Source organism: Hyaena hyaena, unplaced genomic scaffold (assembly GCF_003009895.1).
Source record: "Hyaena hyaena isolate Hyena2069 unplaced genomic scaffold, ASM300989v1 scaffold_22, whole genome shotgun sequence".
In the NCBI taxonomy this organism is placed as follows: Eukaryota; Metazoa; Chordata; class Mammalia; order Carnivora; family Hyaenidae; genus Hyaena; species Hyaena hyaena.
Window position 1 is genome coordinate 1,410,360 of NW_024080654.1, and position 19,953 is coordinate 1,430,312.

At 48.7% G+C, this 19,953-nt stretch overlaps 1 protein-coding gene across 1 annotated transcript in view; it reads right to left on the minus strand.

Annotated features, from left to right (window-relative positions):
* Positions 1 to 967: 967 nt before the first annotated feature.
* Positions 968 to 19,953, minus strand: part of EFNB2 (ephrin B2) — a 46,204-nt gene continuing 27,218 nt past the window's right edge. Inside the window, exons 3-5 of the mRNA XM_039226689.1 lie at positions 7,026 to 7,118; positions 6,160 to 6,273; positions 968 to 4,270 (exon numbers count right to left, since the gene is read on the minus strand). Of these exons, the coding sequence (XP_039082620.1) occupies positions 3,882 to 4,270; positions 6,160 to 6,273; positions 7,026 to 7,118 (596 nt within the window). The 3' untranslated portion in view covers positions 968 to 3,881. The remainder of the gene's footprint in view (positions 4,271 to 6,159; positions 6,274 to 7,025; positions 7,119 to 19,953) is intronic.

Below are 19,953 nucleotides of genomic sequence, written 5' to 3' on the forward strand. Positions count from 1 at the left end.
GGAGGGGGAAGGAAAGCTGCCTTTCATGAGATCCTCTTGGAGGGGTGGGGTGGGGCGGGGCTTTGAAACATGGGAATCCTTCCCTTGGCTGGGGCTGTGATCGGCAAGACTGTCTAGAGCCCTTGGCTCCTCTGTGCTGGGGCCGTGGTCATCCTGCTCACCTCCCTCCTGAGGTGAGGAGGAGCCGCAGCCTGAGATCTGAGCACTTTCGGGCAACTAGGAGCTGCTTCGGCCCTGACTGCTGCTATGCCCTCACACCTGCAAGTGAGGCTATCTCCCCAGGGGGTGGGGAGTGCCCATGCGTCTCAAGACCTGCAAAACCCCAGGAGCAGAGACAGCCCCAACCGCGCAGGCACCCCCAATCTTCCCCAGGGAGGCCAGCATTGAAAATGCGGTTACAGTAACCACCGGCCTCTGGCTTGCTTTAGTCTGGTGTCACCAAACACGATTTCATCGGCATTACCATTTTACAAGGAACACTGGACTTTTTCCTTCCTCCCGCGAGGGAAAACGAAGGCTTCGATAGCAAACCGCTTTGCTCGAGTGGATCTCAATCGATCTGGAATCAGGCGTTGAGATAACTAGAGTTCATTTTCCTCCTTTTTCTCTGGCCACTAAATTAGGCGGCTCCTGGAGACTGGGTGATCCAGGGGCAGCTAGAGAGGTTTTCGGATCCTCTTTTCGTGAGGGCTTTATGTGAAACTTTAGGATAAAATAGGATTTGTGAGCTGTGAGTTCGAGTTTCATGGGGAAACCAAGGGGCTCCCTCACGGCCCTTTGCGAGATCCGCATTCACATTACGTGCACGTCCTGATTTGAAAACGGGGCACACAGGCGCCCACGGGCAGAAGGCTCTGGACAACTGTAATTACAGAGAAACAGAGTGGAAAGCAAATTAAAAAAACAAGCGAAAACAGAAAGAAAAAAGAAAAGAAAAAAGAAGGAAAGGAAAATACTTTGAAGGCGCTTTTTCCATAGGAAAAAAATATTTTATTTTTTTAAGAACAAATTCAGTTTGAAACAGACGTGGAATGGGACCTCACGGACTGCGGTTCCGGGGGGCTGACTGCGATGTGGAAGGAAGGAAAGCAGACTGAAAACCTAGGACAGGCTATTAAAATAAAATGAAGAAAGAAAAAAAATATTTATAACTCAAGCATAATACTGTGTTACTTACAAATTGGACAACGAAATCTTAAATAAATATCCATGGTACATAATTACGGCACAAATATGCAGCAATTTGGCAAACCTTTTATACCATTTCTTTTTCCTCATTACAGTGCAAAGGGGGAAGACACTGCCGTTTAACACGCTGTAGCTAAATACATTGCAAAATTCAGATTTTATACAAAACATCTTGCTTAGACTTTATAAAAAACCAACATTGCTCTATGTACACAATCTGGGTAAGAAAAGCCATTTCTGTCTTGTTTTCATGTGTATTTTTATTAAAAAGGTGAATAAGGCTACTGTAACATCCCAAATCCATATACAGTAAAATCTGAACCTATTTACAGCATCTTCACTTAAACGTTTATGGTGCAAATTCCAAAGTCAGGTGACTAGGGATGATATTACAAGCAAGGCATTTACAGTAACTTTTTCCAAAGCTGAACCAACTTCAAATAAAGGGACAGTTGGTAGATTGTCATATTCTGCACCAGACACAAAACAGACGCACAGAACACTTTTCAATTGGTTGCAGGTAACTCTTCATCAAATTCATCTGGTTTTTTCACAGTTTAGCATATAACCAAAATCTAGCCAACCGAGGAGACACACATTTGATTTCATTAAAATCAGACTATTTCCCATTTTTCCCCTTCTTGCCCCTCTCCCCCATCCTAAAGGTAATTGTTGATGGCTTACAAGAAAATCTTGCACGAATGCACGTAAAGGAGAGGGTGGGGTGATGGAAAGAATTACATATGTACTGTGGCCGGTCACCATGGCAACCGTCCACAGAAATATGATATAGATATATATAATATATATTGTAGATATATATTATACATATATGTACACATGTATACCACTCACCCACTCACACATACACACACGCACTTTGGACCAACATCATTTTCAGGTTCAGGAAATAGAGAGGGAATGATTTCCGTGACAATTCATTTTTGCAGGTACTCACTGGAGGTCTGAGAACCTTAAAATGCTGTTGCTACATTTTTTTTTCTCCCAATTCAGAAAGCAAAGTGTTACCATAGTAACAGGACTATGTTAAAGATGTCTATTTTGCATAGCACATAAAAAGTAGGTTTCCTGTTTACTCGTTTTTGTTTCCCAAAAGGGAGGGGGCAGGGAGGGGATGGGGGCCGGCGCTCAACTTGCAGCCCCGAGCCCCCTCCGGGGGGACCCGGTAGATTTTAGGAACACTTCAGCCATAAGGCAAGGGAAAACACAACACAGAAACGAAATGCCGGAACATCTTGCCACTGTTAAGTATACGGTGCGGTAACATCCATTTCCTGGTTTGTGGGGCTTGCATTTCCTAGTCTAGGCTTACGTGAGATGCCTTCGGAGGACTGGGCTATTTCTGTATTTACTCCCCTTGTTATTTTTGGAGCGAGGCTGTTTTTCCCAGATGTAGCTGTCCCATTTTTCTTTCTTCGGCACTGGGCGTTGGGGCCGTGTGATTGCCACCAGTGAATTTCCCATCTCTCCGGTGTGGTTTGTGTGCAATCGTAACGTATATATTAGTACAAATCTTTCGGTTTCTATCCCGGGTGTTCTACAGACCTGTCACAGACGCGCCACCTTCCTTCTCCCCTCGACATCACCGTTTCTTTCCGTCTTAAGGACTCAAAGCGGCTCGCACTAGGCTTCCCCCGACACGGCGCCTCGCTCAGTACCTGCAGCCACAGCGTCGTGAGGCTCAAGGGGGGGCGGGGGGGGGGGGACGACGGGGACTCTGACCTTCCTTTCTTACGGGAGAACCGCCTCACTGGCTGGCGATGGAGTTACAGCCTGGCTGACCTCGGCCTTCCTCCGCTAACGCTTTCCCTGTTTCATAAAATGTGATCAGTGTAGCAGCGCAGTCGGCCCGAAACGCCCTCCAGAGGGACGACCCTCCCGCGGCGCCGCCGGCCGCCCCCGTCCTCCGCGCGACGCCCTTGGGTGGGCGGGTCCCTTGCACGGCGGCCGCTGTACCGCGCGTGCGGGGCCTGCTACCTGCGTCTTAAATCTCAGCGGACCAAAGTGCTGTGCTACCTACCGCCCCTCCCACCTGCGCTCCAGACGCAGCAGCAGCAGCAGCAGCAGCAGTGTGGCCTGCGTTTGCAGACAGACCCCCCTCCCCCGCCCCCGCCACGGGCTCCGGGTCGCTGTGGTCTTCGCGGCCGGAGGCTCCATCTCAGCAGACACGGTTTCTGGAAGCGTGTTACCAGCGGCGCCAGCTGCGGCGGTCCGGCCCCCGGGGTGAGGGTTCCAGCAGCGAGGCGGGGTGTGGGGGGAGAGCGGCAGGGGTGTGTGCAACGCGCAGGCCGGGCGCGGGGCCTCTGAGAGCCTCCCCGGCCAGAGGTCCGCGTGACAAGTCTGGACGCTCCTGGGGAGGGACGCCCGAGGCCGAGGGCGCCCCCCCCCCCCGGGACACCTGCCGGGGCGCCGCCCTTCCTGCGGCCGAGGGCCCCGGCGCAGGGCTTGGAGGCGGGGGCGAGGCGCGCCGCGGGCCCCGGGGGCGTCGGTCGGTCGGTCCGTCTTCACCGCGCCGAGCGCCGCAGGCCAGGCCAGGGGTCCAACTCAGCAGGGCGCTTCCGGGAGGGAGCGCCCCGCCCCCGCCGCGCTCGGTCCGTGCGGCGCGGGGTCGCCCACCCTCCTGGGGGGGCGCACGGCGACTTTCCTCCGGGACGCGAAGGCCCCGCCGCGGCTCAGACCTTGTAGTAAATGTTGGCCGGGCTCTGCGGGGGCATCTCCTGGACTATGTACACCGGGTGCCCGTAGTCCCCGCTCACCTTCTCGTAGTGCGGGCAGAAGACGCTGTCGGCAGTCCGCAGCGGGATGATGATGTCGCTGGGCTCCGAGCCGCCCGCGCCCGCGCCGCGCTTGGGCGTGGCCAGCGTGCTCAGCGACAGCGCGGCCGCGTGCTGCGGCGAGTGCTTGCGCTGCCGCCGCCGGTACTTGAGCAGCAGCACCACCAGCGTGACGATGATGACGATGAAGATGATGCACCCGGACGCAATCCCGGCGAATAAGGCCACTTCGGAACCGAGGATGTTGTTCCCCGAGTGCCCGGCGCTGCTGCCGTCCGTGCTGGGACCTGGGAGGCGGGAGGGGGGAGGGCGGCCCGGTTACTGCTGTCCCCGCTCGATGACCCCCCCCCCGCTCCCCGGTGCCCTGCTGCGCACCCCGGCAGGGCGCGCGACGGCCCCCGGAAGGCGGTGCGGAAGGGACCTGGGCTCGGCCTTGCCCACCGCTCCCGACCACGGGGTCGCTGTCCGTCCCCCTCGGGGACAGGCGGGACACGTGGGACAGGCGGGGACATGTGGGACAGGCGGGGACAGGGGGGACAGGCGGGGACAGGCGGGTACACGTGGGACAGGCAGGGACAGGCGGGGATGGGGGGACAGGCGGGGACACGTGGGACAGGCGGGGACACGTGGGACAGGCGGGGACAGGCGGGACACGTGGGACAGGGCAGGGACACGTGGGACAGGCAGGGACAGGCGGGGATGGGGGGACAGGCGGGACACGTGGGACAGGCGGGGACAGGCGGGGATGGGGGGACAGGCGGGACACGTGGGACAGGCGGGGACAGGCGGGGACGGGGGGACAGGCGGGACACGTGGGACAGGCGGGGACAGGCGGGGATGGGGGGACAGGCGGGACACGTGGGACAGGCGGGGACAGGCGGGGATGGGGGGACAGGCGGGACACGTGGGACAGGCGGGGACAGGCGGGGATGGGGGGACAGGCGGGACACGTGGGACAGGCGGGGACAGGCGGGGATGGGGGGACAGGCGGGACACGTGGGACAGGCGGGGACAGGCGGGGACACGTGGGACAGGCGGGGACACGTGGGACAGGTGTGAACAGGCGGGGACATGGGGACAGGCGGGGACAGGTGTCACAGGTGGGGGCAGGCCCCCCGCCCCCCTCCCCCGGGCTGCGGGCCCCCCCGGGGCCAGGGCTGACCGTCCCTGCGCGTCCCCCCGCCCCCTCCGGGAGCCAGCCCCTGGGCCTCTCTCGCCGCCTCCTTCCTGCGGCCCAGCCCGGCCTGCTGTGCGCCGAGGGGGCCATCGCGCCCCGGGAACACGTGCCACTAGTAACTCGTTTGTATTATGTGATTTACACCTAAAATACATTGGGAAGGCGGCAGAAACTCTCACAGACCGGCTGCCAAGCCCACTGAGAAGCACTAAGGAGCTGCCTGGCACCATTCGATTATCCGATTATCCATTTACCGGTTCGTGGTAAGAATTTGACACATCTTGTCCCCGAAAGCTAGGAACACCTCCCCTCCGCAATGTCTGCAAAGAGGGGACAGCGGCAGAAGGTGGCCGCACCCCCGCGCCCAGCCCCTCACGAAACACCGCTCACTCGGCCCAGCAGCAACCACATAAAAATGTCCTGAGCACGGAAACAAGTGCGGAGCTCTCCGCTCAAGGGCCGTTGTGAGAATGAACTTCAGTGGCGGGCAGCTTTATCTGGAATCCTAAACTTCGGGCAGGGAAGCGATGGCTATTTTATTTTAGGCTGAACCAAAAATGTCAGCCGTAACCACCTGAAGCACACGGCATGATGCAAGTTTTTAAGATGTCACCACCTACAATGCAGAACAGGCTCCATCAGGCTCTTTGTGGATTAGACGCAATTAGGTGAGGGATTAGGACGTTAATTATATCTACATTAACGTCGGCTCTACGCTGCTGTTGCAACAGGCGCGATTAAGTGTCACCAATAAAAAGAACTTCGGTCTGAACGATGACTGGTGCTCCTAACTGGCACTCCCATCTGCTGAATTCTACTCTCCTCAATGGGAGACTTTTGTGGGAATGCGTGATTTTGTTCTGATGGAGCAATTAATAACAAGCACCTGGGAGCAAAGAACATGGACTTGGGGAACTAGCAGTCAGTCTGTTCCCCTGGCGTCCAGGTGCTTGGATGCTGCTCTGCCTCTCGCGCTCGGACACACGCAAGCCGCCGTACCTGGATTTGGTTTGACGAAGGGACTTGTCGTTGAACTTCTTCCATTTGTACCGGCTTCTAGCTCTGGGCGTCGTGTCGGATCGTTGTGCCTGGTGGACCCAGCAGAACTCGCATCTATATGAGGAACAAATGATTACTTACGGCCCAGACACCTAACGAGATCTAGCCCTCAGAGCTGCCGCACGTAAATCTCAAGAGGCACAGACAGCAATGAACGTGAGAGATTCTTTATGCAAAGTGCTGTGACATACAAGAATAGAATCTTCCTTTTAAAACGGAACGGTGCTACTGGTTATGTCAGAGGTTTAGATCGTGAGGCCATCTGTGGAAACCGTAGGGATTCTTGCATTTGGCAGGCAGAGCATTGCAGATGACATTTCAATTTAAACGAGCAAGTTGACTGACTACGATCCCAATTTCTAATTAGAAGAATAAATCTTTCTGCACAATAGGTTATCTGTGTGTGAACAGGCTCAGTGAGCTAGTCTTCTGTACTCAAGATGCAGAAATGGGCCAAATGGTAAGAAACCTAAGTTTTCACTCTGGGTCGCTTAATGTTTTTTTGAACCAAAGAGGTGTTTCGCTTTTATTAAGAAAAAAAAGTGTGTACAGAGATATATCTACACACACATGGCAATGGACATTGTACCTGGCTGACCTTAACCGTGAGAGGGAACTCCAGTAAAAGAAGTTTGTTCCACTGACTTGAGGGAATCTGTCAGGGGCTCAAGGTGCAGAGAAGGATGTGTTTTCAAAACTAGGCTACGAGTGCGTGAAGGTGGGCGTTCACGGCCTCGGTGCCACGCTCGCTGGGGACTCAACCAGATAGATTATGGTGACTTCGTGGAGCAGCGGATGGTCTTTACCTTGTCCAACTTTCATGAGGATCTTCATGGCTCTTGTCTGGCACACCCCTCCCTCCTGGTTATCCAGGCCCTCCAAAGACCCATTTGATGTAGCTGATCGAAAATAAAATGGACAAAACAAAAAAATAAAGAAAAATCAGGAACTCAATAAGCCAAGTTTACATGAACATGAAATGTCTGAAAACAATTTGAAAAATAAGAATTCACTCTTAGTCACAGGTTTTCGGAAAGTATGGAATGCTGAAAGCCAACAAATAAAAAATAAAGAAAATAAAGAAAAATGGATCCTGTCAACACCACTGCACGCGTGCTATCTGCGTTCAAGTTTACTTAAGTGCCTTCTCCTCCCTTCAGTATCAACTGATTTGGGGCTAGTCCATACATAAAAGGGACAGGATCTTCCAGAAAGCTTACTATTTCGGGGTCAGCCTCAAAAGAGCAAAATAGTTAATACAGTAACTTTAAAACATCGTAATCACCGCTCAACACCTGCTTCCTCTACAACAGATTTCCTGCCTCGAGAACAATTAGCTCGGTGCTCCCCGTTTGCCAAGCATCCAAGTTCGGTAAACACTGAGAGGAGACTCCCACACGCCCTCTTCTTTCCCCACCTTATGTGAGATCAAGAAGTATGTTAGGATTCAGGTCTTCAAATTCTAAAGTTTTTTCTCCATCGTTTTTGCCCTGGACCAGAAATGATAAGTGTGGTATCAGTACCAAGACCGACCTTAGACAAACTCTTCAACCAAGCTACACGCCGGACGACAGCTTGACCGACAGAGGGGAACCCACGTGCCCTCTGCCAAGGCAGGGCCCTGGGGCAACCGCAGGGTCGGAGGGGAGGCTGTCTAGCAGTCACTTGCCTCCTGTTTCCCTGCTAGATTCCCTTCCCGCTTCAAGAAGGAGGAGGACAGGACGTGTGACCAGTGTCGGTAAAACAGCCCATGCTCTACTGCATTTAAACACATAGTCGTTCTGCCTCCTTAGGATGGTGAGTTTCTCTGAATGGCGTTGTAACTAAAGCTGTAAAAAGACAGGCTGCCAGGTACTCTGCTGAGGAAGAGGATTTAAATCGCAGGTCAAGTTCCAGAAGAGAAAGAAGGTGGAGAATGCTAGACATTTCCATCACTCCGAAGTTAAAGGGGCAAGGCACAGAAGTGTTTCATATACGTTTCTGCGCCGTAAATAATTCTCTACTCTGATTATCAAAGGCTGGTCTACTAATGCTGTACTTTTCAAAGCCCGGAAATAGGGCCAGAATTTCTGGTAAAAATACATCCAGAGGCACTCTCTTAAGGGGCTGTTTGTTTTCCAAATGGTCGATCGGCAAACAAGGTCTACATGCACACACAGAAATATGTGCGCTGCAGAGAATGTTCCTGAGTTACAACTTTTACTTTCACTGCTTTCCTTAAAAACAATGGCTGCTTCTTGTGTATAAATATCTCGTTGCTTATCTGAGTGTTTCCTTAAAGTTTACAGTCGTAAGAATCATACCTCACTCCTCTGCTGACACTGGCACCGAGTTTCTCGCGGGAAAACAGGCAGAACTAACCATAATCATTTTGGGGGTAAAAAGTAGACAGTATTCTCTTATAGATTGTTGAGAAAATGTTTGGCAGAGAAATTAAATAAAACAAATACCTAAAAACTTTAGATGGTTCTGTGAATCTAATAAGAAAAAATTGTTTTTTTCTTCCCCATGTCTCCAACCATTTTCTCTTTTCCCTCCTCCAGACAGCGTCCCAAATTTCTAAGTAACCTCTCCTCCCAAAGCCATAAAACAGTGGCACTGTTTGGGGGCAAGTGCAGAGCAATGCTATCATCTCCACTTCCTTATTTAAAGTTTTCTCACTTCTCGTTCTCAAAAATTAGGCTGTTTTCAAGGAGAAAATCCTGGAAAGCTGAGGTCAATGGCTTCAGAAGTTTAGTTGACTTAATTCAAATGGAATCTCCAGGTTTTCTGCGTGGTAGGCACATAGACGCACTCACACGCAAAGGTGCCCCCAAATGCACAGTGAAATGATCTCACTCTTTCTGGCTAACAGCTTAACAGACAGTTAAAAATACGATCTGAAGGGTGGCGCACAGAAAAGGGGGGAGGGTAGAGCTTTGTTTGTTCCAACCAGGAGCTGGTAAGTCAAAGATTCGGATCTGAAAGAAAACAACGATGACCCCCAGAATGGGTCTGACAAGCCGCGGAAGAAGAGTCACCGTGGAACAGAATTCAAACCTGCGTCCCCGGAGGTGAAAGCTGCTCACTGCTTCTACTGTGTCTGTCTGGAACCACGAGGGGTGCCCCTCGTTTGGGTGATTTTTTTCTTTCGATTTTACTTTGTAGGTCACGCCCTTTCTGAATACCAGTGCGTCCGTGCAGAGCGCCTGTTGGTGCGCCTTGAATGCTGTCCAAATCCCCCCCAGATGTAAAGAACTCAAAGTATTCAAATTAAACTGCAATCTGTAATTTAGCATCCAGGAACTGTAAGACGTAGGAAGAAAACTGTAGCAGGAGAATGAATCTGCTCTGCATCTTTAACAGTTGAAACTTTTTTTCTATTCCTTGGGAGGCGGAGAAGAGCCCTGAAGCCCTGAGTCACACGGAAGGAAATGGACGATTGTTGCTTTGCCTGGTTTTGGGCACCAGAGGTGGATGCTGGTCTGGGGGGGTGGGGGGAAGGGGAGGTGGGGGTGAAGGGGGAGAGTGGGCCAAGAGGCAGAAAGAACACTGTGATGTGCACTCCAGACTCTTGCTTTGTCCCCCTGAGTCAACTTGCAAGTTGCAAAGGTAGGACCAGAAGATATTCAAAATTCATTACTAATGTTAACATAGCGTCCCAAATACCTGGTTGTTTAAAAAGGGAAGATGTTCGCTGTGCAAGAGTTTTGCCCTTCCCTAAGTTAGGAATGACCTGAGCGGTCACGGAAAACCCGGTTGGAAGATGTCAGCAAGCAAAGGAAGCTTCAGAAAGTAAGCGTTTATAACAAGTGTAAAGTAAGTTAGAGTGACTTGCACTTATTTTATATTTGATCCTGTGATGAAAATTAACCTCAGTCTTCCCTACTACCTCCTCAGCAGGAAGCGGAGGGCATATGGTTCTCACTCTGGAAGCCCTCCTATCCCTTGCCTTGAAGGACACTGACAAGTGTGCTGTCCTGATCGCACTCCTCATGGCAGTAATCTCTGAAATTAAACCTCAAGATTAATCGTCTCATTTCTGCCACAAAACCCAGGCACTGAGAACCTTTAAAAGGTGTAGTAGCAGGGCGCCTGGGTGGCTCAGTCGGTTAAACGTCCGACTTCGGCTCAGGTCATGATCTTATGGTTAGTGGGTTCAAGCCCCGCGTCGGGCTCTGTGCTGACAGCTCAGAGCCTGGAGCCTGTCTTCGGATTCTGTGACTCCCTCTCTCTCTGACCCTCCCCTGCTCATACTGTCTCTATCTTTCTCTCAAAGTAAATAAAACATTTAAAAAAAAAAAAAAAAGGTGTAGTAGTGGCTCACTTTGGAAAACAAGAAATCCTTAATGCTTGGGGAGAACATCTAATTCCATTCCAGGAGGCAATCTTGCAATATTTTTCTATTGTTGATCTGAATGTATTAGGAATTTTTAACTTAGAGGGTAAAAATAAACCGTTACCTCATTATACTTAGTTTTTCTTTGTATCCACCTGCATTATCTAATGCTGCCACAATTAGGGTATTCCTAAGTAGATGAAGTTGCATTTAATCATTTGGAGACAGAAAAATAACCCTGTTATACCTAAGCTTTTAGTGCTCAGACATTTTTTTTCTTGGCCTAGAGAAAATATGGACTTTATAAAATTAAAAATTACTGGCAAAGTTTCTCTATCCAGTTAGAAAATAGGCTTAATAAAGATACATGGGCATTTTATAGCCTGCTTTTAAAAGCTTCTGCTTCAGGGATATAATTGCATGTAGTAAGTATACTGAAATTACCAGATTGTTCCCCTGGGGCCTGATTTCCAGTGGGTGGAGATCATTGCTCAGCAAAAAGTCCCCCGAGTTCACACCGCCTAAAAGTTCTTCTTCTTTTTTTTTTTTTTTAAATGTTTTTTTATTTATTTCTGAGAGAGAGACAGTGTGAGCAGGGGAGGGTCAGAGAAAGTGGGAGACACAGAATCTGAAACAGGCTCCAGGCTTCTGAGCTGTCAGCACAGAGCCCGACACGGGGCTTGAACCCACGAACTGTGAGATCATGACCTGAGCCGAAGTCAGATGCTTAACCGACAGAGCCACCCAGGCGCCCCGATACCACCTGAAAGTTCTTTGCTCTGAAAACCGCGCTGCCCATCCGTGCGGCTTCCCGTGAATTTGCACACGGACCCACCAGGCAGCTCTCATTCACGGGGGGCAGCGCACTGGTCATCCAAGGAGATGAACTAGTGAACACGACAGACTAAAGGAGCAAGAAGCTTTCTAGCCGCGCTTTCCAGGCTGTGCCCACGGAGAGGAAGTGAGAGGGCATCTTAACACCCCCATCTGACTGTTTCTGCCCTGCGTCCAGGGACTCCATGCTCCGCTGCACTGGCTCGGGGACATTTGCAGTCGATCAAGGCAGTGACATTGTGCTAATCAGATGGAGGGGTCCCTGCTGGGTTGGTGCATTCTGTGGGTCTCATTCACAAAGAGGTCGGCAATGAGAGCAGCACAAAAAAACTTCTCCAGGATAATGTAATACATAACATCACCAGGAAGGAATATTCTTGGCTCTTCTGGAAAGGATGAGAAAACACGCTCATACTACATGTGAACTGTGTGCAAATGTAGCTTCCTGGGATGGGTCCGGGAAGGTCCCTTATAGTCTTTATTCTTATTAGGAAACTGATCTTTGGGGGAGCCTGGGTGGCTCAGTCGGTTAAGTGTCCGACTTCAGCTCAGGTCATGACCTCACGGTTCATGGGTTCGAGCCCCGCATCAGGCTCTGTGTAGACAGCCAGCTCAGAGCCTGGATCTTGTTTCGGATTCTGTGTCTCACTCTCTCTCTGACCCTCCCTCGCTCATATTCGTCTCTCTCTCTCTCTCAAAAATAAACTATAAAAAAAATTAAAAACAAAAACAAAAAAATGAATAAAGACTATAATTTATATAAAGCTGCACATATTTGCTCTTATTTGATTATGAAACAAACAGCACTTTATGACAAGCCTCTATCAGTATCTGCTTTGTACGATTCTCTTCCACCCACGTCATGATGTGCTGGCCCTGGGAATTCTGGCTTCTTAGGGCCACACTTCCTGCACGCTGGTCTTCCTCCTTAAGCTCAACACAGACCCAGAAGAACCAGAAGCCTGTCACTTGACAATCTGAGAAACCCAAAGCAACAGAATCAAGTGAGAAGCGTGGAGAGTAAAGCCATGACCTTCAAATAAACGTGGTACACAAACTATCTTACTATCTTCTACCAGGGCCTGAACTCTTTGAGCGTCTAAAGGCAAAAAAAAAAAGCTGGAATGAGATCTGTAAGTTGAAAACTAAAGAGCCTGATAAAAATGTCATCAGTTACTGTGAATATATAATACCTGGGAAACTGAGAGCTATCTACTTAATGCCCTGACTTCAATTCAAATTCAAAATGTCTAATATGAACACGGGACTTAATTTCTAGATCTCAAGGCAGTTCGAAGCTTTGGGTGTCACAGGCATCCTCTCAGATACTGAGGAGAAAGATTCTAAACATGGAGATGATAATGTCCAGTGAGTGCCAAAAGTAAAGGCCTTTTTCTTTAATTAATAAAAACTTCTGGAACAGACACAGCCGCACCATGTGCCAAAAGGAAGGAGAAAACTTTGCTTCTTCTAACCTCTCTTCACGTGGCTTTCTTTGTGGACTTATAGTGTAAGAAATGAGGAGTGTGTCACCATCAGTTTCCAAGGGCTTTGCTATTTCTCTCTGGCAGAAAGTCCAGGAAAATTCAGCGTGATTTCAACGCACATGGCATTTCATCCCATAATACCAAACTTGCTTTATCTTTGCTATATAAATAAACACTTCTTAAAATGGCCTCAATTTGAAGAAAGAAAAATACAAAGGAAGAGATTTTCAAAGTGAAATATACATCAACAAAAAGGGTTGTGTCTGTTTTTGTTTTTGAATCTCTACTTGATGCGATAGCTCTCACTGGCATTTGATTAGCTGATTTTTGCATGTGGGGAATAGTTCGCAGTTAAAACACTGTACAGGCTCCTAGTGAGTTAGGATGTGTGGGTTTCTCCCCCGAGGAAACATTGTTCCACGATGATAAAGAAGAATCACTTGAATTAAAGCCACATCACTATGGTTGGGCTTTGAAATTTTAAGGCAGTAAATCATGCATTAAGAATTAATAACTGGCTTAGCCCCAGTGACTTCTGCACAACACAATTAATTAGTTTCTCGGCTAGACAGAAGGGTTTGGAAAAATGAATTTAAAAATGGAGTTACAACTGGGACCTTCCCGCCTTGTATTCTAGCAGTAAACTAGGAGGAAAGATACCAGGTATCAAATACAAACGGGCAGTATCATTTCATTTCCGCAGCTTCACATGTTCGTCACGGACAATGATAGGATCTTCTATTGACAGCTCAAAAATAAGAGGAGGTTTTAAGAATGTTTAACAACCTTGAAAGAGTTTAGTGAACTTTGGGTGTTCCCCAGATCTAATGACCTATATTTCTTTGCCACTTTATATTAATTTGGGGGGGACAAGGTGAGATAAGAAGGTACTAGTAGGTAAACTGAGTCTGAAGCTGCCAGTGTATTTATTGTATCTTAGATCTCATATATGCCATGAGGCTTGGACATGGAGGGAGGTCAACCTATTGAGAGCACAGTAACAGTAGAAAGTAAGAGTCCTCACATCTAGGACATAAGAAATCCTATCAGAACTAACTCAGGAAACCTTTCAGCCGTCAAGAACTGTATACAAAGATCGAGTTAGTGGCAATCACGGAAGATGCTAGGAGCCACAGTTACCTTGGGTAATAAATCCCGAAGAGTCACTGACTACATACGACCAGACGGAAAATGAGAAGCAGTGACCGTGTGTGCGTGTGCGAGAGCACAAGTACAGGGTGTGTGCCAATGAAAGAAACGCCTTCCAGGCTCTAGCAGCGCACTGACATCTTTCTGGAAAAGACCAAACAGCCCTAGCAATGGACTGACTGGCCCTCTTTTTACTAGAGGCCCGCTAATCACAGGAGACGGATTATGGGGCAATTTAGTAGATTTCCTCTTAAAAATACTGCCTCAACACCTAAGTGCCTTGACTTTTAGTGGAGAATTCTGTTGAGAAAACATCCCTTTGTACGTCTAAGATATTATGCTAAACGCAAGGATGATTTATGTATGGAATCTTTCATTAGGTAAAAAAAATTTCAATAACATCCCATAAAACAAGTTTTCATCAGCGTGCTTTAAGGGGATTTATCTTATTGTCACAGGAATTCAGACAAAGTGAACGTCCTGGGGATGTGAGAGTCAGCAGTAAAATTACCTTTATACACGAGAGTCAAACCCAATGTGGGCCAAAGCCTACTGAAAGGAATTGCACTTTATTTATTGTTTAAAAGCTTATTTATTTATTTTGAGGGGGGAGGGGCACTGAGAGAGAGAGAGAGAGAGAGAGAGAGAGAGAGAATTTCAAGCAGGCTCTGCACGTGTGGCTTGGGGAACTCACCAACTGCAGAATCATGACCTGAGCCGAAACCAAGAGTCAGATGCTCAAATGACTGAGCCACCCAGGAGCCCTAGGAATTATGTTTTAAAAATAAGTGGCCAGGGGGCACCTAGGTGGCTTAGTTGGTTAAGTGTCTGACTCTTGATTTCAGCTCAGGTCATGATCTTGAGGTCTGAGAGTCTGAGCTCCACGTCAGGTTCTGCGCTGAGAGTGTGGAGCCTGCTTTAGATTCGCTCTCCCTCTCTGCCCCTCCCCTGCTCAGTTGCTCTCTTTCTCTCAAAATAAATAAAACAAACTTAAAAAAAATAGGTGGCCAGATGACCATTTCGATCGACTGACCAAACTCACATTAAAACAAAGCAAAACAAAACAAAAACGAAACAGCCCCGGCAAGAATGATGTAAGAGTTCAAAAGATAAAACGTTATTCCCCCGTGCGTATATTAGCCTTACTTAAGCATTAAGATTTTGTAAAACTGAGACCTCCTGGTCAAGAGACTGTGATAGTATCTCATGAAAACATTCTGAACTGTGGAGAAGCATGTGTTTGAGTGAATTATTTCCAGCCCACAATCCACTGCCCACTCCTGGGTTTTTGACGGTCTTACTCATTAAAACATCTGTGTGGAAATAGGGAAATGTCTAGATTGCAAAGGGTCAGAGTAAAAAGTCCGCGGTGGGGAGGGCGCACATCCCCCAGCGCCTTGCTCATTCTACTGTCACTAATCGGATGCAATGGTATTAATGGCCCAGTGGCGGGGGGGCGGGGGGGGGGAGGCTGCAGCACTGTGTGGAAAGCATCCGCGAGAGGCAGAGCTAGGGACGGAATTCACGTTTGCTGACAGTTTAGGACATAACCCCGTGGATGAGAAAACGCGCCCCTCTCCAGGGCACCGGGGTTTAGACGGACGTGATGTTATTCGCTTTGACCATCTAGACACCACTGGTAACCCCAATAAAGTGCCCTGTCTGAATGTGCCCTACACATGAACCTCATTCCGTTCAGGGGACACGTTCTATACTCTAGGAATCCAGAGCAATTTTCCACATGTTTGCTTCAATAAAAGAAAACCTTCATCTCTTGGTTCAACATCAGGAACAATGAAACCAGGCTACTTTACTGATGCAAAAAGCCATTTTCAAAGCAGAACTGTTAGTAACTGCTGTTAGTACAGGCTCTGCCTGTAATGTAGTCCCTCCTTCCCTCCCTCCATCCAAACTGTAGCATTTGTACTTCACTATGGAAATTTGAAGTCTCATTGTCTTTATTTGTATTTTTGAGAAATTAAACATTTTTATAGTTTTACTATTTAGCAACTTGCCATTGAGGGGCTTGAAGTACTTGATAACTTTTTAAAAATGCACAGTAGCACAGTCTTAGTAAGAAATGGAATTGATGGGGAGCCTGGGTGGCTCAGCTGGTTAAGCGAATGACCCTTGATTTGGCTCAGGCCATGATCTCACGGTTCATGAGATCGAGCCCCGTGTCGGGCTCTGTACTGACAGTGCAGAGCCTGCTTGGGATTCCCTCTCTCCCTCTCTCTGACCCTACCCTACTCATGAGCATGCGCCCGTGCTCACTAATAAATAAACTTCTTGAAAAAATAAAAAAAGAAATGGAATTGATTAAAAGATCTACAAAGGAAGAGGCCCGTGGAAGACTGGACACGCTGTTCTTACAGCTGCATTTTCCACTGGCGCTTTCTCTCTTCCTAAGCTCGTCGGACGGTCTCTGTTCGACCCGGGGGCCTGTGAGGGACGTGAGCTCCAGTGACAGGACGTACGACAGGGCCCAGGCCCCCACCTGAGCAAGCGCAGACGTCAGTAGGTATCTGGATGGTGCGAGCTTCCTCTTACCGAAATGAACCGTGTGCGCCCCCCCCCCCCACTGTCCCCGTGTACGTGGCGTGCACATAAGCACAGTCTCCTCCCTGCGCATGTGATAGCACACGTATGCACACGACCTTTTCTCTCTTTTCTCTCGCTGGATGAGGGGCCTGGGAGCCCCGCCACGGACGAACGACGCTGGTCTACAGCCCCCTAGGCCTGGTCTGAGCCTGGACTCCGGCATCTCACGGCTGTGTGAACCGACATGCCCTTCAGGAACCACTCGTACTTTCTAAGCTCTGGTTTTCTCAAGGCGATAAAGATGTCTCCACCACACGTTTTTGGGACTGCAAAGTGACACAGAGTATGTGAGGCCACAGCGCTTCTCTTTCCGCAATCAAACGCCTCACCTGGGTTGTCAGAAGCGGAGGGACAAACGTGTGACTCTTAAGCACCGCACAAGTTTTCTCCAAGTGATCTTTTTTTTTTAATATCTTTTTTATGTCTGTCTATGCCTCTTGGCTATTTTTAAAAGTGCTTTAGTTTGCTTTAAATTTTGATCTTCAAGGTGAATATTTAAAAGGCTATTAAGAAAGAAACTCGTTCTCTCTCATGCTTGTATTAGGTCTCCGGCATTACGCGGTTATTTATAAGGCTAAGTGAACTTTCAAAAAGCTATAAATACAGGTGCTAGATATTAACATGCATTTTATGAAACTGTAAAGGCAGTTTTATTCTGAGCGATTCCTAAAGAATTCCATTTTTTACAAGGAATCTTCACTTCTCGTCTGCTCTGCTTTCCTCTTATTTTGCACATGAGGGTTTTCCAGTCCTTCATCCCCTTCAGGACCCTCCCATTGCTTTAAGAATCGGTTGGCTTTTCTTTCCTTAGTGGTTTTTGGGGATAAGGCATAGTATTCACAGGACTCTCTCTGTCTAGCTTTAAATGAGATAAGTTGACACCACTGGATATGAACGGAGCCCCATTCCACGACAGCCTCGTCCTCTACACCCTGGGGGACCCACTGGGACAAATATCCCAACGGCCAGGACTCCATCAGGCCCATGAGCCCAGCGCTTCTCAGCACAATCTCCAGTTAAGCAGAAGCTGAGACTTTATTCCCCAGGCGCAAAGAATGTAAGCTTTACTCATATGCTTACACTCCAACAAGGGGTCTCACCGATACATTCTAGAAGAGCCTTCAGCACAGTCAGAAGAAGATTTCACATGATGTTAAAAATAATAGAAACAACAGTTCTAATTATCAGACTAATAAAATGTTCTTTCCCAGCCCGTCTCAGTCACAAGGCAGCCCTGACACACTTTTCTCCAGGAGGATATTTGTACCACGCTAGAATGTTGCCGAAATTATCAATAAAAATACAGTGTTTCCTGTGTGCGGAGCGAGGGGACTGAGAAACGGCCCGGCAAGGTTGGTGAAATGCAAGCGGAGCAATGATTGCACGGACAGAGCGCCCCTCCCCCCTCCCCGTCTCTTCTGGGTCTTACAGAAGATCTGCTGACAAGCTCGGGCAATTCCACCAACAAAAAGATACATAAATGCATGTTTCTTTGTAAAGGAAGCCCAAGGACAAAAGAACTTTTATAACACTCCAAGAAGAAGACGAGAAGAGATCTTATAATTAAGTTATGCGGCATAACTGAAACTTGTAAACTCTCTGGAGTTTCATTTTATGGATGGCTTGCAAATAAATTACACTTTGCGAGCACCTCTTCCCCGCCCGCTAGCTTGCAGGAAAGCATCGCTTCGCCCTTGGTCTCCGGCCTCATACACTCTGCTCCGAGGGGACCCCGTGGCTGTATCTGCCGGGGGCCAACCTTGGAAAGGAGCACTTTACACAGATCGAGCATTTCATCTCCTGAGACCCTGAGGAGGTCTCCGCGGTGCACAGGGGAAGAGGTCAGGGCAGAGGCTGGTGAAATTACCCGCCGAAGGGCATGCAAGAACCCAGGTCTGCCCGACCCCAGACACGCACCCACCACGCTGATCTGTCACTCTGCGTGGCGTGTGCAGATAATCCTACAGACACCCAAGGGTCTGATGGACATTCTGTGACAAAGATGACAGTGGTAGCTTAGAAATAAACGTGTTTAAATGCTGGAATTCAGCAATTATACACTTATACACAAGGTATAAAGATAACTCCTCACCCCAAAGTCAGGGGTATGAGTGACAGGCTGATATTGTCATGTCACTAAACCTGATGGAAGTGTAGCTTTTGCTACATTTATCATATGAATTCCTGAAAGAAAACCCATAATCATTTTACACAGGCTGCACATTCTTATAGATCTGAAAAGAAATCTACATGTAAAAGGACATTCGGAAGTTCGCACAACTCTTGTGCTGGGGAAAGGTTAGTGAATCTGAGCGCCAGCTGCCAGACCTACTACTTACTCCCTGAAATAAGTGCACGGAAAACCCAAAGGGAAAACAATCTCCAAAGGAAGACAAATATAAGTAAATAAACATAAATGTAAGAAGTGCAGGAAATGGAATTTGCTATTCCTCTGCTTTGATTCTTCAAGGATAGTGTTTTGTTGTGTTTGTATGCAAGCATTTGGATTTATTTTGCAATTGTGCTCAGAAGTGAAGTTTATGCCTAAAAAAACAGCAAGCAAAGCTGACTGTGGAGCCTTCTGATTTTTGTTTTTGTTTTTTCATTTATTTCTGAGAGAGAGAGAAAGAGACACAGAATCCGAAGCAGGCTCCAGGCTCTGAGCTGTCAGCACAGAGCCCGACATGGGGCTCGAACCCACAAACTGTGAGATCATGATCTGAGCCGAAGTCGGACGCTTAACTGACTGAGCCACTGAGGCGCCCCGCCTTCCGATTTTATATGCTCTGATTTTTAAAAAAAAATTGCTTTAGAGAACTGAACCAATGGCCTAGGAAACAGTGACTCATGAAAACTGGCCCACTCCTCAAGGGAGGCCTTCCTGAGGCAAAGAACGGGAGAGGCAGCTTTGGGAGGGACCGCTGTGAGTGAGGCAGGTGGACACCGCAGAACAGCCGTTAGTCAAGCGTCGTTGGAAATGATGACTTCCGCACTAGCCCCCAAGTCCAAGTTTTGGCTCTGGATCTGAAGTTAAATATCGTAAACGTTACATAAGGCTAAACTAGGGCGGGGGGGACTTGCACACGTGGTCCTCTTTGTCACACGGCTCTGCTGTGTGGCCGCAATGGCACTCGCCGGCCATCCATCTTGGACTCACACGGTTTTGGTGGTGTGATGAGAAACCTCTTTGCAGGGAATGTGCAAGGCCCTGTGCTGAGGCTGGATAGCCGACCTGCGCAGCCCTCCTAAAGTCGGACGTGGCCACGGGCCAACACGCCCAAACTGCTGACTCATTCGGCTGTGGGTCATCAGCTCTAAGGAGAAGCTGAAAATCGGGCACAGAGA